The sequence below is a fragment of the Podarcis vaucheri genome (assembly GCF_965113315.1).
Source record: "Podarcis vaucheri genome assembly, chromosome: Z".
In the NCBI taxonomy this organism is placed as follows: domain Eukaryota; kingdom Metazoa; phylum Chordata; class Lepidosauria; order Squamata; family Lacertidae; genus Podarcis; species Podarcis vaucheri.
In genome coordinates, this window is record NC_138758.1 from 52,422,590 (window position 1) to 52,448,224 (window position 25,635).

The window sequence follows — 25,635 nt, forward strand, 5'->3', positions numbered from 1 at the left end:
AATCCGGGTTCGAATCTGGTGCAAGACCCCAAGGAATCCCAATTCACACCCACGGGATCCGCGTTCCCACCCAGGGCAAAAGCCCAGGAATCCAGGTTCGAATCCGGTGCAAGACCCCGAGAATCCGGTTTCGAATCCGGGACAAAACCCCAAGAATCCGGGTTCAAATCTGGGCCAAAAATCTGGATTCGAATCTGGGGCAAAACCCCTGAAATCCGGTTTCAAACCCGGGACAAAACCCCAGGGGTTTGGGTTCGAATTTGGGGCTGAGGATCCAGATTCGAACCCGGATCCGGCGTTGTGTTTTCCAGAATATTCCCGCGCGCCGCTCCTGGTGGCCGTCAAATCGCACGCCGGGAGGAAGGCGCCGTCGCCGTCCATCATCCGTTGCTCCGCCCTCTTGCACCGGGCGCCGTCCGGCGCCTCCCAACTCCAGATGTTCCGGGCGCCGAATTCGGGATCTCCGGGGAGCAAGGCCACCACAGGTAGGGGGCGAGGGGGATCCTGGGGAGTGAGGGAGAGGGATTTCGGGAAGAGGGATCCCAAAGTCCTCTTCCCCAGGATTCCTCTTCTCAGATTGGTAGGATCCCTCTTCCCCTGGATTCCTCTTCCCCGGATTCCTCTTCACTGGATTCCTCTTCTCCAGATCCCTCTTCCCTAAATTCCTATTCCCAAATCGCCAGGATCCCTCTTCCCTGGATTCCTCTTCCCTTGATTCCTCTTCCCCAGGATCCCTCTTCTCCAGATCCCTCTTCCCTAAATTCCTCTTCCTAGATCCTCAGGATTCCTCTTCCCTGGATTCCTCTTCCCCAGGATCCCTCTTCCCAAATCCCAAAAGATGTTCTGGGCGCCGAATTCGGGATCTCCGGGGAGCAAGGCCACCACAGGTAGGGGGCCAGCGGGATCCCCGGAGGATCCTTCTTCCCCAGGATCCCTCTTCCCCTGGATTCCTGTTCCCAAATCGCCAGGATTCCTCTTTCCAGGATTCCTCTTCCCTAAATTCCTCTTCCTAGATCCTCAGGATTCCTCTTCCCTAATCCCCAGGATTTTGGGAAGAGGGATCCCAAAGCCCTCTCCCCCAGGATTCCTCTTCTCAGATCGGTAGGATCCCTCTTCCCCGGATTCCTCTCCCCAAATCCCCAGGATCCCTCTCCCCCATGATTCCTCTTAGATCGGTAGGATTCCTCTTCCCCAGATCCCTCTTCCCTAAATGGCTCTCCCCAGAATTTCTATTTCCCAGATTCCTCTTCCCAAATCCCTAGGATTCCTCTTCCACAGGATCCCTCTTCCCCAGATTCCTCTTCCCAAATCCCCAGATTACTCCTTCCCAGGATCTCTCTTCCCAAATCCCAAAAGATGTTCCGGGCGCCGAATTCGGGATCTCCAGGGAGCAAGGCCACCACAGGTAGAGGGCCAGCGGGATCCCGGGGGATCCTGGGGGGTGGGGGAGAGGGATTTAGGGAAGAGGATCCAGATTCACCGGATTCCTCTGCCCAAATCCCTAGGATCCCTCTTCCCTCAATTCCCTCTTCCCAGAGGATCCCTCTTCCCCAAGTCATCTTCACCGGATTCCTCTGGCCACACCCCCAGAACTCCTCTTCCCGAATCCCTCTTCCTTAAGTTCTTCCCAAATCCCCAGGATCCCTCTTCCCCAGATTCCTCTTCTCCAGATTCCTCTTCCCAAATTCCCAGGATCCCTCTTCCCAAATCCCAAAAGATGTTCCGGGCGCCGAATTAGGGATCTCTGGGGAGCAAGGCCACCACAGGTAGGGGGCGAGCGGGATCCCCGGGGGATCCTTCTTCCCCAGGATCCCTCTTCCCCTGGCTTCTTCTTCCCTAAATTCCTTTTCCCAAATCCCCAGGATTCCTCTTCCCTGGATTCCTCTTCTCCAGATTCCTCTTCCCTAAATTCCTCTTCCTAGATCCTCAGGATTCCTCTTCCCTAATCCCCAGGATCCCTCTTCCCCTGGATTCCTCTTCCCAAATCGCCAGGATTCCTCTTCTCCAGATCCCTCTTCCCTAAATTTCTCTTCCTAGATCCTCAGGATTCCTCTTCCCTAATCCCCAGGATTCCTCTTCCCCGGATTCCTCTTCTCCAGATCCCTCTTCCCTAAATCCCTCTTCCTAGATCCTCAGGATTCCTCTTCCCAAATCCCCAGGATTCCTCTTACCCAGATCCCTCTTCCCAAATCCCAAAAGATGTTCCGGGCGCCGAACTCGGGATCTCCGGGGAGCAAGGCCACCACAGGTAGGGGGCCAGCGGGATCCCGGGGGATCCTGGGGAGTTGGGGAAGAGGATTTCCGAGAAGAGGGATCCTGGAGATGGAGGGTGCTGGATTCCCTGGAATTCTTCTTCCTAAATCCCCAGGATTCCTCTTCCCCAGATTCCTGTTGTACAGGATCCCTCTTCCCTCAATTCCTCTTCCCAAATCCCCAGGATCCCTCTTCCCCAAGATCCCTCTTTTCCAGGAACCCTCTTCTCTTAATTCCTCTTCCTTAGATTCTTCTTCCCAAATCTCTAGGATTCCTCTTCCCAAATCACCAGATCCCTCCTCTCAAATCCCCAGGATCCTTCTTCCCCAGGATCCCTCTTCCCCAGGATCCCTCTTCTCTTCCCAAGGATTCCTCTTCGCAAATCCCCAGGATCCCTCTTCCCAGGAACTCTCTCCCCCAGGATCCCTGTTCCCAAATCCCCAGGATCTCTCTTCTCCAGATCTATCTTCCTCAGATCCCTCTTCCCAAATCCCCAGGATCCCTCTTCCCCAGGATCCCTGTTCCCAAATCCCCAGGATCCCTCTTCCCCAGGATCCCTCTTCCCAAATCCCCAGGATCTCTTCTCCAGATCTCTCTTCCTCAGATCCCTCTTCCCAAATCCCCAGGATCCCTCTTCCCCAGGATCCCTGTTCCCAAATCCCCAGGAACTCTCTTCTCCAGATCTCTCTTCCCCAGATTCCTCTTCGCAAATCCCCAGGATCCCTCTTCCCCAGGATCCCTCTTCCCAAATCCCCAGGATCTCTCTTCTCCAGATCTCTCTTCCTCAGATCCCTCTTCCCAAATCCCCAGGATCCCTGTTCCCAAATCCCCAGGATCCCTCTTCCCCAGGATCCCTGTTCCCAAATCCCCAGGAACTCTCTTCTCCAGATCTCTCTTCCCCAGATTCCTCTTCGCAAATCCCCAGGATCCCTCTTCCCCAGGATCCCTCTTCCCAAATCCCCAGGATCTCTCTTCTCCAGATCTCTCTTCCTCAGATCCCTCTTCCCAAATCCCCAGGATCCCTCCTCCCCAGGATTCCTGTTCCCAAATCCCCAGGAACTCTCTTCTCCAGATCTCTCTTCCCCAGATTCCTCTTCGCAAATCCCCAGGATCCCTCTTCCCCAGATCTCTCTTCCCCAGATTCTCCTTTTGGCCAGTTGGTCCCCTGACAGTCATCTAGACTGACCCCAAATGCCAGAATCCCATGGGAGGAGGAGGAGGATTCGGGGCGAGTGGGATCCAGTCTGACCCCAGGGATCCAGCCTGACCCCCCAAACTCGATCCCTCTCCCCACAGAAAGCGTCTTCAGCCGGAGGGTGGAGAGCAAGTTGCAGAACAACTACGACGAAACCAACTCCAGCTCCCAGAACTCCAGCGGTAAGCGGATCCGGGATCTCGAACCCGCAACCCGGGATCCCGCAACCCGGGATCTCGAACCTGCAACCCGGGATCCCGCAACCCGGGATCTCGAACCCGCAACCCGCCTCAGCGGTTTGAGGGGTCGCCGTTGCCCCGCCAAGCCCTCTGGGAGATCCCTGGGGTGGGAGACTCGGGATCTCGAACCCGGGATCTCGAACCAAGGACCTCAAGTCCAATGGGAGAGGGAGCCTAGGCAGGGATCTCCCCTCTCGAACCCGCAATCTGGGACCTTGAACCCGCAGCCTGGGATCTCGAACCCCCAACCCGGGATCTCAAACCCACAACCCGGGATCTCAAACCCACAACCCGGGATCTCAAACCCCCAACCTGGAATCTCAGACCCACAACCCGGGATCTAGAACCCCCAACCCGGGATCTAGAACCCACAACCCAGATCCGCAACCCGGGATCTTGAACCTGCAACCCGGGATCTCGAACCCACAACCCGGGATCTCGAACCCACAACCCGGGATCTCAAACCCACAACCTGGGATCTCAAACCCACAACCCGGGATCTCAAACCCACAACCCGGGATCTCAAACCCCCAATCCGGGATCCCAGACCCACAACTTGGGATCTCAAACCCACAACTTGGGATCTCGAACCCCCAACCCGGGATCTCACACCCACAACCCAGATCCGCAACCCAGGACCTTGAACCCGCAAGCCGGGCTTTCAAACCTGGGATCTCGAACCTGCAACCGGGATCTTGAACCCGCCACCCTGAGCCCCCTAACTGGGGAGATTGTGTTTCAATGGGTCGCGATTCCTGCCCCCCAGGTTGTCTGGGAACAGCCTTGAACCCGCAACCCAGGATCCCAAACCCGGGATCTTGAACCCGCAACCTGGGACCTTGAACCCACATCCCAGACCCACAACCTGGGATCTCAAACCCACAACCCGGGATCTTGAACCCAGAACCCGGGATCTTGAACCCCAAACCCAGACCCACAACCCGGGATCTCAGACCCAGAACCCGGGATCTCGAACCCCCAACATAGGATCTCGAACCCCCAACCCAGGATCTCGAACCCACAACCTGGGATCTCACACTCACAACTTGGGATCTCAGACCCACAACCTGGGATCTCACACTCACAACCCGGGATCTCAAACCCACAACCCGGGATCTTGAACCCACAACCCGGGATCTCGAACCCACAACCTGGGATTTCGAACCCACAACCCGGGATCTCGAACCCACAACCCGGGATTTCGAACCCACAACCCGGGATCTCGAACCCACAATCTGGGATTTCGAACCCACAACCCGGGATCTCGAACCCCCAACCTGGGATCTTGAACCCGCAGCCTGGGATCTCAAACCCACAACCCGGGATCTCAAACCCACAACCCGGGATCTCAAACCCACAACTTGGGATCTCGAACCCACAACCCGGGATCTCAAACCCACAACCCGGGATCTCGAACCCACAACCCGGGATCTCGAACCCACAACCCGGGATCTTGACTCCACAACCGGGGATCTCAGACCCACAACTTGGGATCTCAAACCCACAACCTGGGATCTCGAACCCACAACCCGGGATCTCAGACCCACAACTTGGGATCTCAAACCCACAACCCGGGATCTCGAACCCACAACCCGGGATCTCAAACCCACAACCTGGAATCTCAATCCCACAACCCGGGATCTAAAACCCGCAACCCAAATCCGCAACCCGGGACCTTGAACCCACAATTGGGATCTCAAACCTGCAACCCGGGATCTCACACCCACAACCCAGATCCGCAACCCGGGATCTTGAACCCGCAAGCCAGGCTTTCAAACCTGGGATCTTGAACCCACAACCCGGGATCTCGAACCCACAACCCGGGATCTCAAACCCACAACCCGGGATCTCGAACCCACAACCCGGGATCTTGAACCCACAACCCGGGATCTCAGACCCACAACCCGGGATCTCAAACCCAGGACCTTGAACCCACAACTTGGGATCTCTCACCCACAACCTGGGATCTCAGACCCACAACTTGGGATCTTGAACCCAGGACCTTGAACCCTCAACCCGGGATCTCGAACCACACACGGGATCTCAGACCCGCAACCCGGGATCTCAAACCCAGGACCTTGAACCCACAACTTGGGATCTCTCACCCACAACCTGGGATCTCAGACCCCCAACCCGGGATCTCAAACCCACAACCTGGGATCTCAAACCCGCAACCTGGGACCTCGAACCCACAACCCAGGATCTTGAACCCGCAACCCGGGATCTCGAGCCCCCAATCAGGGATCCCAGACCCACAACTTGGGATCTCGAACCCACAACCTCTCCCCTTTCCCCCCAGAGCCCTACACTTGCGGCGCCTGCGGGATCCAGTTCCAGTTCTACAACAACCTGCTGGAGCACATGCAGTCGCACGCAGGTGAGCGCCCCTCCGTTGCCCCTTTCTCGTTCCTTCCTTCCCTCCTTCCTTCCTTCCTTTCCTTCCTTCCTTCCTCCTTCCTTCCTTTCCTTTCCTTCCTTCCTTCCTTCCTTCCTTCCTTCCTTCCTTCCTTCCTTCCTTTCCTTCCTTCCTTCCTTCCTTCCTTTCCTTCCTTCCTTCCTCCTTCCTTCCTTCCTTCCTTCCTTCCTTCATTTCCTTCCTTCCTTCCTTCCTTCCTTCCTTCCTTCCTTCCTTCCTTCCTTTCTGTCTTTCCCTTTCTTTTTCTCTCTCTCGCTCCTTTTTCATTCCCTCGCTCCCTTTCTCCCTCTCTCTCTCTCTTTCCCTCCTTTCTTTCTCTCTTTCTCTTTTTCCCTCTTTCTCCCTTTCCTTTCTTTGTCTTTCTCTTCCTCTCCCTCCCTCTTTTTCCTCCCTTTTCCCTTCCTCCTTCCTTCTCTCTCTTTCCTTCTCTCTCTCTCTCTCTCTCTTTTTCTTCCTCTTCCTCTCTTTGTCTTCCTCCTTCCTCCTTTTCCTTCTGTCTCTTTCTTTCTTTCTTTCTCTCTCTCTCTCTCTCTCTCTCTCTCTCTCTCTCTCTCATTCTCTCTCTCTCTCTTTTTCTTTTTCTTCCTCTGTCTTCCTCCTTCCACCTTTTCCTTCTCTCTCTCTCTTCCTTCTCTCTCTTTTTCTTTCTCTCTTTGAATTTCTCCTTTTCTTTTGTCCTTCTCTCTCTCTTTCTTCCTCTCTTTCTCTTCCTCCTTTCGTCTTTTCCTTTTCTCTCTCTCTCTTTCTCTTTGTAATTCTTTCTCTCTCTCTCTCTTTTTCCCTCTTTCTCCCTTTCCTTTCTTTGTCTTTCTCTTCCTCTCCCTCCCTATTTTTCCTCCCTTTCCCCTTCCTCCTTCCTTTTCTCTTTCCTTCTCTCTCTCTCTCTCTCTCTTTCTTTCTCTTCCTCTCTTTGTCTTCCTCCTTCCTCCTTTTCCTTCTCTCTCCTCTCTCCCTTTCTCTCTTTCTTTCTCTTCTCTCTCCTTCCTTCTTTCTCTCTCCCTCCTTTCTCTCTCTCTCTTTCTCCTCTCTCTCTCTCTTTTTCTTTGTCTTCCTCGTTCCTCCTTTTCCCTCTCTCTCTCTCTCGGTATCTTTCTCTCTCATTCTTTCTTCCTCTCTCTCTTCTCTCTCTCTTTTTCTTTCTCTTCCTCCTTCCTCCTTTTCCTTCTCTCCCTCCATTCTCTCTTTCTCTCTCTCTTATTCTTCCTCTACCTCTCTTTGTCTTCCTCCTTTTCCCTCTCTCTCTCTCGGTCTCTTTCTCATTCTTTCTTCCTCTTTCATTCTCTCTCTCTCTCTCTCTCTCTTTCCTTCTCTCTCTCTTTTTCTTTGTCTTCCTCCTTCCTCCTTTTCCTTCTCTCGCTCCTTTCTTTCTTTCTCTCTCTCTTATTCTTTCTCTTCCTCTCTTTGCCTTCCTCCTTCCTCCTTTTCCCTCTCTCTCTCGGTATCTTTCTCTCTCATTCTTTCTTCCTCTCTCTTTCCTTCTCTCTCTTTCTTTCTTTGTCTTCTTTCTCTCTCCTTTCTTTCTCTCTCTCTCTCTTTTTCTCCTTTCATTCTCTCTCTCTCTTTCTTTATCTTCCTCCTTCCTCCTTTTCCTTCTCTCCCTCCTTTCTTTCTTTCTCTCTCTTATTCTTTCTCTTCCTCTCTTTGTCTTCCTCCTTCCTCCTTTTCCCTCTCTCTCTCTCCCTTTCTCTCTCTTTCCTCCTCTCTCTCTCTTTCTTTCTCTTCCTCCTTTTCCTTCTCTCCCTCCCTTCTTTCTTTCTCTCTCATTCTTTCTCTTCCTCTCTTTGTCTTCCTCCTTCCTCCTTTTCCCTCTCTCTCTCTCTCTCTCTCTCGGTCTCTTTCTCTCTCATTCTTTCTTCCTCTCTCTTTCATTCTCTCTCCCTTTCTTTCTCTCTCTTTGTCTTCCTCCTTTTCCTCCTTTTCCTTCTCTCTCCTTCTCTCTCTTTTTCTCCTTTCTCTCTCTCTCTCTCTCTTTGCCTTCCTCCTTCCTCCTTTTCCCTCTCTCTCTCTGTCTCTTTCTCTCTCATTCTTTCTTTCTCTCTCTCCCTTTCTCTCTTTCCTTCTTTCTCTCTTTCTTTGCCTTCCTCCTTCCTCCTTTTCCCTCTCTCTCCTCCTCTCTCTCATTTTCTCCTTTCTTCTCTCTCTCTCTCTCTCTCCCTTTCTCTCTCTTTTCTTCTCTCTTTTTCTTTGTCTTCCTCCTTCCTCCTTTTCCTTCTCTCATTTTCTGCTTTCCTCCTCCCCTCTCTCTCCCTTTCTCTCTCTTTCCTTCTCTCTCTCTCTTTCTTTGTCTTCCTCCTTCCTCCTTTTCCTTCTCTCATTTTCTCCTTTCTTCCTCCCTTCTCTCTCTCTCTCTCTTTCCCTCTCTCTTTCCCTCTTTCTTTCTCTCTTTCCCTCTCTTCTTTTTCTCTCCCTCTTTCCCTCTTTCTTTCCCTTCTCTCTCTCTCTCTCTCTCTTTCCCCCTTTTTTCTCCTTCTCTCTCTTCTTTCCCTCTCTTTCCCTCCTTCCTTTTTTTCTCTCTCTTTCCCTCTTTCCCTTCTCTCTCTCTCCTTCTCTCACTTCTTCGCTCCCTCCTTCCAGCCGACAACGAAAACAGCCTGGCCTCCCCTCCGCCCCGCTCTCCTCCGCCCGCCGCCCCGGAAGAGAAATGGAAGCCGCCGCCCACCCAGGACGCCCCGGACAACGGTGAGTCCCGGGTTCGAATCCCGATTCCCATGATCCAGTGGGGTTTGGGGACTACAATTCCCATGATCCTGTGGGTTTGGGGACTACAATTCCCATGAGCTGGTGGGGTTTGGGGACTACAATTCCCATGATCCTTAGCTAATAGGGCCAGTGGGTTAGGGGACTACAGTTCCCATGAGCCAGTGGGGTTTGGGGACTACAACTCCCATGAGCCAGTGGGTTTTGAGGCTACAATTCCCATGAGCCAGTGGTTTTGGGGACTACAACTCCCATGATCCAGTGGGGTTTGGGGACTACAATTCCCATGAGCCAGTGGGGTTTGGGGACTACAGTTCCCATGACTACAATTCCCATGATGCAGTTGGGTTTGGGGACTACAGTTTCCATGATCCAGTGGGGTTTGAGGACTACAATTCCCATGAGCCAGTGGGGTTTAGGGACTACAATTCCCATGATCCAGTGTGGTTTGGGGACTACAATTCCCATGAGGCAGTGGGGTTTTGGGACTACAGTTCCCATGATCCAGTTGGGTTTGGGACTACAATTCCCATGATCAAGTGGGTTTGGGGACTACAGTTCCCATGAGACAGTGGGGTTTGGGGACTACAGTTCCCATGATCCAGTTGGGTTTGGGACTACAGTTCCCATGAGCCAGTGGGTTTTGAGGCTACAATTCCCATGAGCCAGTGGGGTTTGGGGACTACAATTCCCATGAGCCAGTGGGTTTTGGGACTACAGTTCCCATGAGCCAGTGGTTTTGGGGACTACAACTCCCATGATCCAGTGGGGTTTGGGGACTACAATTCCCATGAGCCAGTTGGGTTTGGGACTACAATTCCCATGATCAAGTGGGTTTGGGGACTACAGTTTCCATGATCCAGTGGGGTTTGAGGACTACAATTCCCATGATCCAGTGGGTTTTGAGGCTATAATTCCCATGAGCCAGTGGGTTTGGGGACTATAATTCCCATGATCTAGTGGGTTTAGGGACTACAATTCCCATGATCCAGTGGGTTTAGGGACTACAATTCCCATGAGCCAGTGGGTTTAGGGACTACAATTCCCATGAGCCAGTGGGGTTTGGGGACTACAATTCCCATGAGCCAGTGGGGTTTGGGGACTACAATTCCCATGATCCTTAGCTAAGACGGCCAGTGGGTTTGGGGACTACAGTTCCCATGAGCCAGTGGGGTTTGGGGACTACAATTCCCATGAGCCAGTGGGTTTGGGGACTACAATTCCCATGACTACAATTCCCATGAGCCACTGGGGTTTGGGGACTACGGTTCCCATGAGCCAGTGGGTTCTAAGGCTACAATTCCCATGACTACAATTCCCATGATCCTGTGGGTTTCGGGACTACAGTTCCCATGATCCAGTAGGTCTGGGGACTACGGTTCCCATGATCCACTGGGTTTCCGGACTACAATTCCCATGATCCAGTGGGGTTTGGGGACCACAATTCCCATGAGCCAGTGGGGTTTAGGGACTACAATTCCCATGATCCAGTGGGGTTTGGGGACTACAACTCCCATGAGCCAGTGAGTATCCGGACTACAATTCCCATGAGCCAATTGTAGGGTTTTGAGGCTACAGTTCCCATGATCCAGTGGGGTTTGGGGACCACAATTCCCATGACTACAACTCCCATGATCCAGTGGGGTTTGGGGACTACAGTTCCCATGATCCAGTGGGGTTTGGGGACCACAATTCCCATGAGCCAGTGGGGTTTAGGGACTACAATTCCCATGAGCCAGTGGGGTTTGGGACTACAATTCCCATGATCCAGTGGGGTTTGGGGACTACAATTCCCATGATCCAGTGGGGTTTGGGGACCACAATTCCCATGATCCAGTGGGTTTGGGGACTACAATTCCCATGATCAAGTGGGTTTGGGGACTACAACTCCCATGAGCCAGTGGGGTTTGGGGACTACAGTTCCCATGACTACAATTCCCATGATGCAGTTGGGTTTGGGGACTACAGTTTCCATGATCCAGTGGGGTTTGAGGACTACAATTCCCATGACCCAGTGGGGTTTCAGGCTACAATTCCCATGATCCAGTGGGGCTTGGGACTACGATTCCCATGAGCCAGTGGGTTTTGAGGCTATAATTCCCATGAGCCAGTGGGGTTTGGGGACTACAATTCCCATGAGCCAGTAGCTTTGGGAACTACAATTCCCATGACTACAATTCCCATGAGCCAGTGGGTTTGGGGACTAATTCCCATGAGCCAGTGGGGTTTGGGGACTACAATTCCCATGATCCCGTGGGGTTTGGGGACTACAACTCCCATGAGCCAGTGAGTATCCGGACTACAATTCCCATGAGCCAATTGTAGGGTTTTGAGGCTACAGTTCCCATGATCCAGTGGGGTTTGGGGACCACAATTCCCATGACTACAACTCCCATGATCCAGTGGGGTTTGGGGACTACAGTTCCCATGATCCAGTGGGGTTTGGGGACCACAATTCCCATGATCCAGTGGGGTTTGGGGACCACAATTCCCATGATCCAGTGGGTTTGGGGACTACAATTCCCATGATCAAGTGGGTTTGGGGACTACAACTCCCATGATCCAGTGGGGTTTGGGGACTACAGTTCCCATGAGCCAGTGGGGTTTGGGGACTACAGTTCCCATGACTACAATTCCCATGATGCAGTTGGGTTTGGGGACTACAGTTTCCATGATCCAGTGGGGTTTGAGGACTACAATTCCCATGATCCAGTGGGGCTTGGGACTACGATTCCCATGAGCCAGTGGGTTTTGAGGCTATAATTCCCATGAGCCAGTGGGGTTTGGGGGGTTTGGGGACTACAATTCCCATGATCCCGTGGGGTTTGGGGACCACAATTCCCATGATCCAGTGGGGTTTGGGGACCACAATTCCCATGAGCCAGTGGGGTTTGGGACTACAATTCCCATGACTACAATTCCCATGATGCAGTTGGGTTTGGGGACTACAGTTTCCATGATCCAGTGGGGTTTGAGGACTACAATTCCCATGAGCCAGTGGGGTTTAGGGACTACAATTCCCATGAGCCAGTGGGGTTTGGGACTACAATTCCCATGATCCAGTGGGGTTTGGGACTACAATTCCCATGATCCAGTGTGGTTTGGGGACTACAATTCCCATGAGGCAGTGGGGTTTTGGGGCTACAGTTCCCATGATCCAGTGGGGTTTGGGACTACAATTCCCATGATCAAGTGGGTTTGGAGACTACAGTTCCCATGAGACAGTGGGGTTTGGGGACTACAACTCCCATGAGCCAGTGGGTTTTGGGACTACAATTCCCATGATCCAGTGTGGTTTGGGGACAATTCCCATGAGGCAGTGGGGTTTGGGGACTACAGTTTCCATGATCCAGTGGGGTTTCAGGCTACAATTCCCATGATCCAGTGGGGCTTGGGACTACGATTCCCATGAGCCAGTGGGTTTTGAGGCTATAATTCCCATGAGCCAGTGGGGTTTGGGGACTACAATTCCCATGAGCCAGTAGCTTTGGGAACTACAATTCCCATGACTACAATTCCCATGAGCCAGTGGGTTTGGGGACTAATTCCCATGAGCCAGTGGGGTTTGGGGACTACAATTCCCATGATCCCGTGGGGTTTGGGGACTACAACTCCCATGAGCCAGTGAGTATCCGGACTACAATTCCCATGAGCCAATTGTAGGGTTTTGAGGCTACAGTTCCCATGATCCAGTGGGGTTTGGGGACCACAATTCCCATGACTACAACTCCCATGATCCAGTGGGGTTTGGGGACTACAGTTCCCATGATCCAGTGGGGTTTGGGGACCACAATTCCCATGATCCAGTGGGTTTGGGGACTACAATTCCCATGATCAAGTGGGTTTGGGGACTACAATTCCCATGATGCAGTTGGGTTTGGGGACTACAGTTTCCATGATCCAGTGGGGTTTGAGGACTACAATTCCCATGATCCAGTGGGGCTTGGGACTACGATTCCCATGAGCCAGTGGGTTTTGAGGCTATAATTCCCATGAGCCAGTGGGGTTTGGGGACTACAATTCCCATGAGCCAGTGGGGTTTGGGGACTACAGTTCCCATGATCCAGTGGGGTTTGGGACTACAATTCCCATGAGCCAGTGGTTTTGGGGACTACAACTCCCATGATCCAGTTGGGTTTGGGACTACAGTTCCCATGATCCATTTGGGTTTGAGACTACAATTCCCATGACTACAACTCCCATGATCCAGTGGGGTTTGGGGACTACAATTCCCATGATCCAGTGGGGTTTGGGGACTACAATTCCCATGAGCCAGTGGGGTTTGGGGACTACAATTCCCATGAGCCAGTGGGTTTTGGGACTACAATTCCCATGAGCCAGTGGGGTTTGGGGACTACAACTCCCATGAGCCAGTGGGTTTTGGGACTACAATTCCCATGAGCCAGTGGGGTTTGGGGACTACAATTCCCATGAGCCAGTGGGGTTTGGGGACTACAATTCCCATGATCCAGTGGGGTTTGGGACTACAATTCCCATGAGCCAGTGGGGTTTGGGGACTACAATTCCCATGAGCCAGTGGGGTTTGGGGACTACAATTCCCATGAGCCAGTAGCTTTGGGGACTACAATTCCCATGACTACAATTCCCATGAGCCAGTGGGTTTGGGGACTATAATTCCCATGATCTAGTGGGTTTGGGGACTACAATTCCCATGATCCAGTGGGTTTAGGGACTACAATTCCCATGAGCCAGTGGGGTTTGGGGACTACAATTCCCATGAGCCAGTGGGGTTTGGGGACTACAATTCCCATGAGCCAGTGGGTTTAGGGACTACAATTCCCATGAGCCAGTGGGGTTTGGGGACTACAATTCCCATGAGCCAGTGGGGTTTGGGGACTACAATTCCCATGAGCCAGTAGCTTTGGGGACTACAATTCCCATGACTACAATTCCCATGAGCCAGTGGGTTTGGGGACTACAATTCCCATGAGCCAGTGGGGTTTGGGGACTACAATTCCCATGAGCCAGTAGCTTTGGGGACTACAATTCCCATGACTACAATTCCCATGAGCCAGTGGGTTTGGGGACTACAATTCCCATGAGCCAGTGGGGTTTGGGGACTACAATTCCCATGAGCCAGTAGCTTTGGGGACTACAATTCCCATGACTACAATTCCCATGAGCCAGTGGGTTTGGGGACTACAATTCCCATGACTACAATTCCCATGAGCCAGTGGGTTTGGGGACTATAATTCCCATGATCCAGTGGGGTTTGGGGACTACAATTCCCATGATCCAGTGGGGTTTGGGGACTACAATTCCCATGATCCAGTGGGGTTTGGGACTACAATTCCCATGATCCAGTGTGGTTTGGGGACTACAACTCCCATGAGCCAGTGGGGTTTGGGGACTACAGTTCCCATGACTACAATTCCCATGATGCAGTTGGGTTTGGGGACTAGTTTCCATGATCCAGTGGGGTTTGAGGACTACAATTCCCATGATCCAGTGTGGTTTGGGGACTACAATTCCCATGAGCCAGTGGGGTTTCAGGCTACAATTCCCATGATCCAGTTGGGTTTGGGACTACAATTCCCATGATCAAGTGGGTTTGGAGACTACAGTTCCCATGAGACAGTGGGGTTTGGGGACTACAACTCCCATGAGCCAGTGGGTTTTGGGACTACAATTCCCATGATCCAGTGTGGTTTGGGGACTACAATTCCCATGAGCCAGTGGGGTTTGGGGACTACAGTTCCCATGACTACAATTCCCATGATGCAGTTGGGTTTGGGGACTACAGTTTCCATGATCCAGTGGGGTTTGAGGACTACAATTCCCATGAGCCAGTGGGGTTTGGGACTACAATTCCCATGACTACAATTCCCATGATGCAGTTGGGTTTGGGGACTACAGTTTCCATGATCCAGTGGGGTTTGAGGACTACAATTCCCATGATCCAGTGTGGTTTGGGGACTACAATTCCCATGAGGCAGTGGGGTTTTGGGACTACAGTTCCCATGATCCAGTTGGGTTTGGGACTACAATTCCCATGATCAAGTGGGTTTGGAGACTACAGTTCCCATGAGACAGTGGGGTTTGGGGACTACAACTCCCATGAGCCAGTGGGTTTTGGGACTACAATTCCCATGATCCAGTGTGGTTTGGGACTACAATTCCCATGAGCCAGTGGGGTTTGGGGACTACAGTTCCCATGACTACAATTCCCATGATGCAGTTGGGTTTGGGGACTACAGTTCCCATGATCCAGTTGGGTTTGGAACTACAATTCCCATGAGCCAGTGGTTTTGGGGACTACAACTCCCAAGATCCAGTGGGGTTTGGGGACTACAATTCCCATGATCCAGTTGGTTTGAGGACTACAATTCCCATGATCCAGTGGGTATGGGGACTCCAACTCCCATGAGCCAGTGGATTTGGGGACTACAATTCCCATAACTCCACCGTCTCCTGGGAGTTATAGTTCCCTAACCAATCAGCCTCTTAGCTAAGGCTCATGGGAGTTGTAGTTCCCGAACCCACTGTCTCCTGGGAATTGTAGTCCCCAAATCCACTCCCCCTCTTCGCTAAGGATCATGGGAGTTGTAGTCCCAAAACCCAGGATCTCCTGGGAATTGTAGTCCCCAAATCCACTCCCCCTCTTTGCTAAGGATCATGGGAGTTGTAGTCCCCAAACCCAGTAGCTCATGGGAATTGTAGTATCCAAACCAAGCAGCTCTGTAGTCAAAGGCTCATGGGAGTTATAGTTCCCGAACCCACTGGGAATTGTAGTCCCAAAACCCACTGGCTCATGGGAGTTACAGTTTCCCAACCCACTCCTCCTCTTAGCTAAGGATCATGGGAATTGTAGTTCCAAAACCCTAGATGAGGCTCATGGGAGTTATAGTTCCCTCACCCACTGCCTCCTGGGAATTGTAGTCCCAAAACCCTAGATGAGGCTCATGGGAGTTGTAGTTCCCTCTGGGAGTTCTAGTTCCCGAACCCACCAGCTCATGGGAATCGTAGTCCCCAAACACCCTCTTCGCTAAGGCTCATGGGAGTTGTAGTTCCCTCTGGGAGTTATAGTTCCCGAACCCCTGTAGCTCATGGGAGTTGTAGTCCCCAAACCCTCTCCCCCTCTTCGCTAAGGCTCATGGGAATTGTAGTCCCGAAACCCCAGTCTCCTGGGAGTTATAGTTCCCTTACCGCTGTAGCTCATGGGAATTGTAGTCCCCAAACCCCCAGGTCTCCTGGGAATTGTAGTCCCGAAACCCCTGCCTCCCGGGAGTTATAGTTCCCTTACCCCGGCTGCTCATGGGAGTTGTAGTCCCAAAACCCCACTGTCTCCTGGGAGTTATAGTTTCCTAACCCACTCCCCCTCTCAGCTAAGGATCATGGGAGTTGTAGTCCCCAAACCCACCAGCTCATGGGAATTGTAGTCCCAAAACCAATCGCCTCCCTAATCAAAGTCTCATGGGAGTTATAGTTCCCTCACCCACTGCCTCCTGGGAGTTGTAGTCCCGAAACTCTTGCTAAGGCTCATGGGAGTTGTAGTTCCCTCTGGGAGTTCTAGTTCCCTCACCCACTCCCCCTCTGAGCTAAGGCTCATGGGAGTTGTAGTCCCGAAACCCACTGCCTCATGGGAATTGTAGTCCCAAAACCCTCTCCCCCTCTTAGCTAAGGCTCATGGGAGTGATAGTTCCCTCTGGGAGTTATACTTCCCTCTGGGAGTTCTAGTTCCCGAACCCACTGCCTCCTGGGAATTGTAGTCCCAAAACCAATCACCTCCCTAATCAAAGTCTCATGGGAGTTATAGTTCCCTCACCCACTGCCTCCTGGGAGTTGTAGTCCCGAAACTCTTGCTAAGGCTCATGGGAGTTGTAGTCCCCAAACCCACTACCTCATGGGAATTGTAGTACATGGGAGTTCTAGTTCCCTCTGGGAGTTCTAGTTCCCAACCCACTCCCCCTCTTAGCTAAGGATCATGGGAGTTGTAGTCCCCAAAACCCACTACCTCATGGGAATCGTAGTACATGGGAGTTCTAGTTCCCTCTGGGAGTTCTAGTTCCCAACCCACTCCCCCTCTTAGCTAAGGATCATGGGAGTTGTAGTCCCCAAAACCCACTACCTCATGGGAACCGTAGTACATGGGAGTTATAGTTCCCTCACCCACTGCCTCCTGGGAGTTGTAGTCCCGAAACCCACTGCCTCATGGGAACCGTAGTACATGGGAGTTATAGTTCCCAAACCCACTGTCTCCTGGGAGTTGTAGTCCCGAAACCCACTGCCTCATGGGAATTGTAGTCCCGAAACCCTCTCCACCTCTTAGCTAAGGCTCATGGGAGTTATACTTCCCTCTGGGAGTTATAGTTCCCGAACCCACTGTCTCCTGGGAATTGTAGTCCCCAAACCCACTAGCTCATGGGAACTGTAGTACATGGGAGTTCTAGTTCCCTCACCCACTGCCTCCTGGGAATTGTAGTCCCAAAACCAATCAGCTCTCCAATCACTCTCATGGGAGTTCTAGTTCCCTCGCCCACTGCCTCCTGGGAGTTGTAGTCCCGAAACTCTTGCTAAGGCTCATGGGAGTTGTAGTTCCCTCTGGGAGTTCTAGCTCCCTCACCCACTCCCCCTCTTAGCTAAGGATCATGGGAGTTGTAGTCCCCAAACCCACTACCTCATGGGAATTGTAGTACATGGGAGTTCTAGTTCCCTCTGGGAGTTCTAGTTCCCAACCCACTCCCCCTCTTAGCTAAGGATCATGGGAGTTGTAGTCCCCAAAACCCACTACCTCATGGGAATCGTAGTACATGGGAGTTATAGTTCCCGAACCCACTGTCTCCTGGGAGTTGTAGTCCCGAAACCCACTGCCTCATGGGAATTGTAGTCCCAAAACCCTCTCCACCTCTTAGCTAAGGCTCATGGGAGTTATAGTTCCCTCTGGGAGTTATAGTTCCCGAACCCACTGTCTCCTGGGAATTGTAGTCCCCAAACCCACTAGCTCATGGGAACTGTAGGACATGGGAGTTCTAGTTCCTGAACCCACTGGCTCCTGGGAATTGTAGTCCCCAAACCAATCAGCTCTCCAATCACTCTCATGGGAGTTGTAGTTCCCTCGCCCACTGCCTCCTGGGAGTTGTAGTCCCGAAACCCACTCCCCCTCTTAGCTAAGGCTAATGGGAGTTGTAGTCCCCAAACCCACTACCTCATGGGAATTGTAGTACATGGGAGTTGTAGTTCCCTCTGGGAGTTCTAGTTCCCTAACCCACTCCCCCTCTTAGCTAAGGATCATGGGAGTTGTAGTCCCCAAAACCCACTACCTCATGGGAATCGTAGTACATGGGAGTTATAGTTCCCTCACCCACTGCCTCCTGGGAGTTGTAGTCCCGAAACCCACTCCCCCTCTTAGCTAAGGCTCATGGGAGTTGTAGTTCCCTCTGGGAGTTATAGTTCCCTAATCCCTGTAGCTCATGGGAATTGTAGTCCCCAAACCCACTCCCTTTCTCAGCTAAGGCTCATGGGAATTGTAGTTCCCTCTGGGAGTTCTAGTTCCTTCTGGGAGTTCTAGTTCCCTCACCCCTGTAGCTCATGGGAATTGTAGTCCCAAAACCTTCTCCACCTCTTAGCTAAGGCTCATGGGAATTATAGTTCCCTCTGGGAGTTATAGTTCCCGAACCCACTGTCTCCTGGGAATTGTAGTCCTGAAACCCTAAGGCTCATGGGATTTGTAGTACATGGGAGTTATAGTTCCCGAACCCACTGTCTCCGGGGAACTATAGTTCCCAAACCCCTTCCCCCTCTTCGCTAAGGCTCATGGGAGTTGTAGTTCCCTCTGGGAGTTATAGTTCCCAAACCCACTGTCTCATGGGAATTGTAGTCCCCAAACCCACTAGCTCATGGGAATTGTAGTCCCCAAACCCCACCGTCTCATGGGGATTGTAGTCCCCAAACCCCACCGTCTCATGGGAATTGTAGTCCCCAAACCCACTAGCTCATGGGAATTGTAGTCCCCAAACCCCACCGTCTCATGGGAACTGTAGTCCCCAAACCCACTAGCTCATGGGAATTGTAGTCCCCAAACCCCACCGTCTCATGGGGATTGTAGTCCCCAAACCCCACCGTCTCATGGGAACTGTAGTCCCCAAACCCACTAGCTCATGGGAATTGTAGTCCCCAAACCCCACCGTCTCATGGGGATTGTAGTCCCCAAACCCACTAGCTCATGGGAATCGTAGTCCCCAAACCCCACCGTCTCATGGGAATTGTAGTCCCCAAACCCACTAGCTCATGGGAATTGTAGTCTATGACCCCAGTCTCCTGGGAGTTATAGTTCCCTAACCCCTGTAGCTCATGGGAATTGTAGTCCCCAAACCCCACAGTCTGATGGGAATTGTAGTCCCCAAACCCACCAGCTCATGGGAATTGTAGTCCCCAAACCCCACTGTCTCATGGGAATTGTAGTCCCCAAACCCACTAGCTCATGGGAATTGTAGTCCCCACACCCCACCGTCTCATGGGAATCGTAGTCCCCAAACCCCACTGCCTCCTGGGAATTATAGTTCCCTAACCCTCTCCCTTCTTCTCCCCCCCCCCACAGCGCCACAACTCCCGGACAAGGAGCGCCAGGCGCTGGCCGAGCGCCTCCTCCGATTGGCCTGCGCCGAGCCCGCCCTCCTCCCCGCCCTCTCCGGCCCCGAGTTCGAGAAGCTGGCCCAGGGCCTCGTCGACAGCGGCGCCCGGCGCGGCGCCTTCCCCCTCGCCGACCTTGGCAACCTGGCCGCCCTGGCGCTCCGCCACCTCCCGCGCATGTACAACCAGGCGAAGGTCAAGGTCACCTGCGCCCTGGGCGCCGCGCGGGGGATCGGCGTCACCTGCCACGCCCACCCGGCCGGCGGCCATCTTTTGGCGGCGCACCGCGTCGAGGCCGGGCGCCTGCGCTCCTACGTCCTGGCGGTCCGCGACGTCGGCGCCCTGGAACCCGTCCACCTGTGGGCGCAGAACGTCCTTTCCGAATTTGTGGCGCCCGAGACGCGCGCCGCGTACGTGACGGATGACATGGCGCCCGGTTTCGGGAGGGGGGGCATCCGTTTGCGCTGCGCCGGCTGCGCCCTCAACGCCGCCGTGGCCGGCGTGCTCAGCCGGCGGGCGCTGCAGGCGCGCGGCATGCCGGAGGTGGCGGAGTTATTGGCGACCTGCGTGGATCTGGTGGGGAGTCGTAGCGCCGGCGCGGCGCCGCCGTGTTGGGACTCGCCGGCCGACGCGCTGCTGGCGGCGCACGAAAGGCAGGAAGGTGGCAACCTGGGGAGTCGTGGCGCCGGAGCGGCGGAAGGTGGCGCCAAGCTCGGGGGTCGTAGCGCCGCCAATCCGGCTGGGAGTTACGGCGGAGGAGCGGCGGCGCACGAATGGGAGGACGGTGGCAACCTCGGGAGTCGTGGCGCCGGAGCAGCGGAAGGTGGCGCCAAGCTCGGGAGTCGTAGCGCCAACGCCACGGGGAGTTACGGCGGAGGAGCGGCGGAAGGCGGCCATCTTGGGAGCCGTGGCGCCAACGCCACGGGGAGTTGTAGCGCAGGAGCAATGGCACACGACGCTGGCGGCCATCTTGGGAGTCCAGCCGGGAGTTATAGCGCCGGAGCGGCGGCGGCGGACGTTGGCAAGCTCGGGAGCCGCAGCGCCGCCAACGCCGCCGGGAGTTACGGCGCCGGAGCGCCGGAAGTTGGCGCCAAGCTCCGGAGCCGTAGCGCAGGAGCGGCGGCGCCGTGTTGGGACTCGCCGGCCGACGCGCTCTTAGCGGCGCACGAGTGGCAGGAAGGTGGCAACCTGGGGAGTCGCGGCGCCGCCAACGCCGCCGGGAGTTGCAGCGCAACGGCCCGCGACGCCGGCGGCCATCTTGGGAGTCGTAGCGCCGCCAACGCCACCGAAGTTGGCGCCAAGCTCGGGAGTTCGAGCGCGGCGGAAGTTGGCCACCTCAACCGGGCGCTACTGGGCAACCTGGCGGCGCTACTGGCGCCCATCAAGCAGGCGGCGTCCGAACTGGGTGCCGAGGGGCGCCCGACGCTCCACCTGGTGTTGCCAACTTACCTGCGGCTGGAGAAGCTCTTCACCGCCAAGGCGGGCGACGCCGGCGCCGTCAGCAAGCTGTGCCACCTCTTCCTGGAGGCCCTGAAGGAGAACTTCAAGCTGCACCCGGCCCACCGGGCGGCCATGTTGCTGGACCCGCGCCAGAAGCTGCGCCCGGCGCCAACTTACCAGCACGAGGAGATCGTCGCCAACGTCTGCCAGTTGCTGGAGTTGGCGGAGGAGCCGGAACTCGAACCCGGCGCCGCCAAGAAAGCGCGCCTGGCGGGAGACGTAGCGCCGCCGGGCGCCGAGGAAGTCTATGCCTACCTGCGGGAGGCGCAGGCGCCGGCGCCAACTGACCTGGTCCAGTACTGGCAGGGCGCCGCCTCGCACCCGCGCCTGGCGCGCCTGGCGCTGTGGCTGCTGGCGGTGCCGGCGGCGGGCGGCGGGGGCGCCGGGTTGGGGGAGGAGGCGGCGGGGCTGCGGCGGCGGAGGGGGCTGGGGGCGGAGGAGGCCAACAAGCTGCTGTTTCTGAGGGCGAACCTGGCGTGAATTGGGTGGCGGGTTCGAATGGGGAGGGTGGGAAAGGTAGCGCCGGGGGGCGGGTTCGAGGGGGGCTGGAAAGGGGGGCGGGTTCGAATGGGGAGAGGGCGGGAAAGGTAGCGCGGCGCCAGCTTTGGGGTGTATATAGGTGTACAGGGGGGTGGGGGGAGGGTGTTTGGGTCCGAATTGTCGTTCGGCCCCGAGTTCAGCTCCGAGTTCGGGTCTGAATTGTCGTTCGGCTCCGAGTTCAGCTCCGAGTTCGGGTCTGAATTGTTCGGCTCTGAGTTCAGCTCCGAATCGAAGTTCAGCCCCAAGTTCAGCTCCGAGTTCGGGTCTGAATTGTAGTTCGGCTCTGGGTTCAGCTCCGAATCAAAGTTCAGCCCCAAGTTCAGCTCCGAGTTCGGGTCTGAATTGTAGTTCAGCCCCGAGTTCAGCACTGAGTTCAGCTCCGAATCGAAGTTCAGCCCCAAGTTCAGCTCCGAGTTCGGGTCTGAATTGTAGTTCGGCTCTGAGTTCAACTCTGAGTTCAGGTCTGAATTGTAGTTCAGCCCCGAGTTCAGCACTGAGTTCAGCTCCGAATCGAAGTTCAGCCCCAAGTTCAGCTCCGAGTTTGGGTCTGAATTGTAGTTCAGCCCCAAGTTCAGCTCCGAGTTCAGCTCCGAATTGTAGTTCGGCTCCGAGTTCAACTCTGAGTTCGGGTATGAATTGTAGTTCGGCCCCAAGTTGAGCTCTGAGTTCAGCTCCGAATCGAACTTCAGCTCCGAGTTTGGGTCTGAGTTCAGCTCCGAATTGTAGTTCGGCCCCGAGTTCAGCTCCGAATCGAAGTTTAGCCCCAAGTTCAGCTCCGAGTTCAGGTCTGAATTGTAGTTCGGCTCCGAGTTCAGCTCCGAATTGTAGTTCAGCTCCGAGTTCAGCTCCGAATCGAAGTTTAGCCCCAAGTTCAGCTCCGAGTTCGGGTCTGAATTGTAGTTTGGCCCCGAGTTCAGCTCCGAGTTCGGGTCTGAATTGTAGTTTGGCCCCGAGTTCAGCTCCGAGTTTGGGTCTGAATTGTCGTTCGGCCCCGAGTTCAGCTCCGAGTTCGGGTCTGAATTGTTCGGCTCTGAGTTCAGCTCCGAATCGAAGTTCAGCCCCAAGTTCAGCTCCGAGTTCGGGTCTGAATTGTAGTTCAGCCCCAAGTTCAGCTCCGAGTTCAGCTCCGAATTGTAGTTCGGCTCTGGGTTCAGCTCCGAATCAAAGTTCAGCCCCAAGTTCAGCTCCGAGTTCGGGTCTGAATTGTAGTTCGGCTCCGAGTTCAGCTCCGAATTGTAGTTCAGCTCCGAGTTCAGCTCCGAATCGAAGTTCAGCCCCAAGTTCAGCTCCGAGTTCGGGTCTGAATTGTAGTTCGGCCCCGAGTTCAGCTCCGAGTTCGGGTCTGAATTGTAGTTCGGCTCCGAGTTCAGCTCCGAATTGTAGTTCAGCTCCGAGTTCAGCTCCGAATCGAAGTTCAGCCCCAAGTTCAGCTCCGAGTTCGGGTCTGAATTGTAGTTCGGCTCCGAGTTCAACTCTGAGTTTGGGTCTGAATTGTAGTTCGGCTCCGAGTTCAGCTCTGAGTTCAGCTCCGAATCGAACTTCAGCTCCGAGTTCGGGTCTGAATTGTAGTTCAGCCCCGAGTTCAGCTCTGAGTTCAGCTCCGAATCGAACTTCAGCCCCGAGTTCAGCACTGAGTTCAGCTCCGAATTGAAGTTCAGCCCCAAGTTCAGCTCCGAGTTCGGGTCTGAATTGTAGTTCAGCCCCAAGTTCAGCTCCGAGTTCAGCTCCGAATTGTAGTTCGGCTCCGAGTTCAACTCTGAGTTCGGGTATGAATTGTAGTTCGGCCCCAAGTTGAGCTCTGAGTTCAGCTCCGAATCGAACTTCAGCTCTGAGTTCGGGTCTGAATTGTGAGGCGGGTGGCGGGTTCGAATTGGGAGGACGGGAAACGTAGCGCCGGGTGGCGGGTTCGAGTGGGGCTGGAAAGGGTGGCGGGTTCGAATGGGGAGTGAGAGGGTGGGAAATGTAGCGCGGCGCCGGGTTGTGGGTTCGAATGGGGCTGGAAAGGGTTGCGGGTTCGAATGGGGTGTGAGGTTGGGAAACGTAGCGCCAGGTTGTGGGTTCGAATGGGGGTGGAAAGGGTTGTGGGTGCAAATGGGGAGAGGGCGGGAAACGTAGCGCAGTTGCAGGTTTGAATGGGAAACGTAGCGTGGCGCCGGGTTGTGGGTTCGAATGGGGAGTGAGAGGTTGGAAAATGCAGTGCGGCGCCTGGTTGTGGGTTCGAATGGAATGTGAGAGGGCGGGAAACGTAGCGCGGCGCCGGGTTGTGGGTTCGAATGGGGCTGGAAAGGGTTGCGGGTTCGAATGGGGTGTGAGGTTGGGAAACGTAGCGCCAGGTTGTGGGTTTGAATGGGGGTGGAAAGGGTTGTGGGTGCAAATGGGGAGAGGGCGGGAAACGTAGCGCAGTTGCAGGTTTGAATGGGAAACGTAGCGTGGCGCCGGGTTGTGGGTTCGAATGGGGAGTGAGAGGTTGGAAAATGCAGTGCGGCGCCTGGCTGTGGGTTCGAATGGAATGTGAGAGGGCGGGAAATGTAGCGCGGCGCCGGGTTGTGGGTTCGAATAATGTGAGAAGGTGGGAAATGTAGCGCGGCGCCGGGTTGTGGGTTCGAATGGGGCTGGAAAGGGTTGTGGGTTCGAATGGGGAGTGAGAGGTTGGGAAACGTAGCGCGGCGCCGGGTTGTGGGTTCGAATGGGGCTGGAAAGGGTTGCGGGTTCGAATGTGGTGTGAGAGGGTGGGAAACGTAGCGCCAGGTTGTGGGTTTGAATGGGGGTGGAAAGGGTTGTGGGTGCAAATGGGGAGAGGCTGGGAAACGTAGCGCAGCTGCAGGTTTGAATGGGAAACGTAGCGTGGCGCCGGGTTGTGGGTTCGAATGGGGAGTGAGAGGTTGGAAAATGCAGTGCGGCGCCTGGTTGTGGGTTCGAATGGGGCTGGAAAGGGTTGCGGGTTCGAATGGGGAGAGGGCGGGAAACGTAGCGCGGCGCCGGGTTGTGGGTTCGAATGGGGCTGGAAAGGGTTGCGGGTTCGAATGGGGAGAGGGCGGGAAACGTAGCGCAGCTGCAGGTTTGAATGGGAAACGTAGCATGGCGCCGGGTTGTGGGTTCGAATGGGGCTGGAAAGGGTTGCGGGTTCGAATGGGGAGAGGGCGGGAAACGTAGCGTGGCGCCGGGTTGTGGGTTCGAATGGGGAGTGAGAGGTTGGAAAATGCAGTGCGGCGCCTGGTTGTGGGTTCGAATGGAATGTGAGAGGGCGGGAAACGTAGCGCGGCGCCGGGTTGTGGGTTCGAATGGGGCTGGAAAGGGTTGCGGGTTCGAATGGGGAGAGGGCGGGAAACGTAGCGCAGCTGCAGGTTTGAATGGGAAACGTAGCATGGCGCCGGGTTGTGGGTTCGAATGGGGAGTCAGAAGGTGGGAAACATAGTGTGGCGCCAGGTTGGAATTGGGCTGCAAAGGGTTGCAGGTTCGAATCCGATGTGAGAGGGTGGGAAACGTAGCGCGGCGCCGGGTTGCGGGTTCGAATGGGGAGAGGTTGGGATACGTAGCGCGGTGCTGGGTTCGAATGGGGCTGGAAAGGGTTGCGGGTTCGAGTGGGGAGTGAGAAGGTGGGAAACGTAGCGCCGGGTTGTGGGTTCGAATGGGGCTGGAAAGGGTTGCGGGTTCGAATGTGGTGTGAGAGGGTGGGAAACGTAGCGCCAGGTTGTGGGTTTGAGTGGGGATGGAAAGGGTTGTGGGTTCGAATGGGGAGTGAGAGGGTGGGAAACGTAGCGCCGGTTGCAGGTTTAAATGGGGAGGTTGCAGGTTAGAACGGGTTGCGGGTTCGAATGGGGAGAGGTTGGGAAATGTAGCACGGTGCCAGGTTTGAGTGGGAAACGCAGCGCGGCGCCGGGTTGTGGGTTCGAATGTGAGGTTGGGAAACGTAGCACAGCGCCTGGTTGCGGGTTCGAATGGGAGTGGAAAGGGTTGCGGGTTTGAATGTGATGGGAGAAGGTGGGAAACATAGCGCCAGGTTGTGGGTTCGAATGAGGAGTGAGAAGGTGGGAAACGTAGCGCCGGGTTGTGGGTTCGAATGGGGCTGGAAAGGGTTGCGGGTTCGAATGTGGTGTGAGAGGGTGGGAAACGTAGCGCCAGGTTGTGGGTTCGAATGGGGCTGGAAAGGGTTGCGGGTTCGAATGAGGAGTGAGAGGTTGGGAAACGTAGCGTGGCGTTGGGTT

The 25,635-nt window shown here is 54.8% G+C and overlaps 1 protein-coding gene across 1 annotated transcript in view; it reads left to right on the top strand.

Annotated features, from left to right (window-relative positions):
• The window catches only part of LOC309524277 (zinc finger protein 618-like), a gene marked incomplete at its 3' end in the record, with an annotated part of 41,572 nt that extends 20,202 nt beyond the window's left edge, over nt 1–21,370 (top strand). Inside the window, exons 8-12 of the mRNA XM_082208734.1 lie at nt 312–485; nt 3,550–3,630; nt 5,987–6,064; nt 8,678–8,782; nt 19,359–21,370. Of these exons, the coding sequence (XP_082064860.1) occupies nt 312–485; nt 3,550–3,630; nt 5,987–6,064; nt 8,678–8,782; nt 19,359–21,370 (2,450 nt within the window). The remainder of the gene's footprint in view (nt 1–311; nt 486–3,549; nt 3,631–5,986; nt 6,065–8,677; nt 8,783–19,358) is intronic.
• Nucleotides 21,371–25,635: the final 4,265 nt, after the last annotated feature.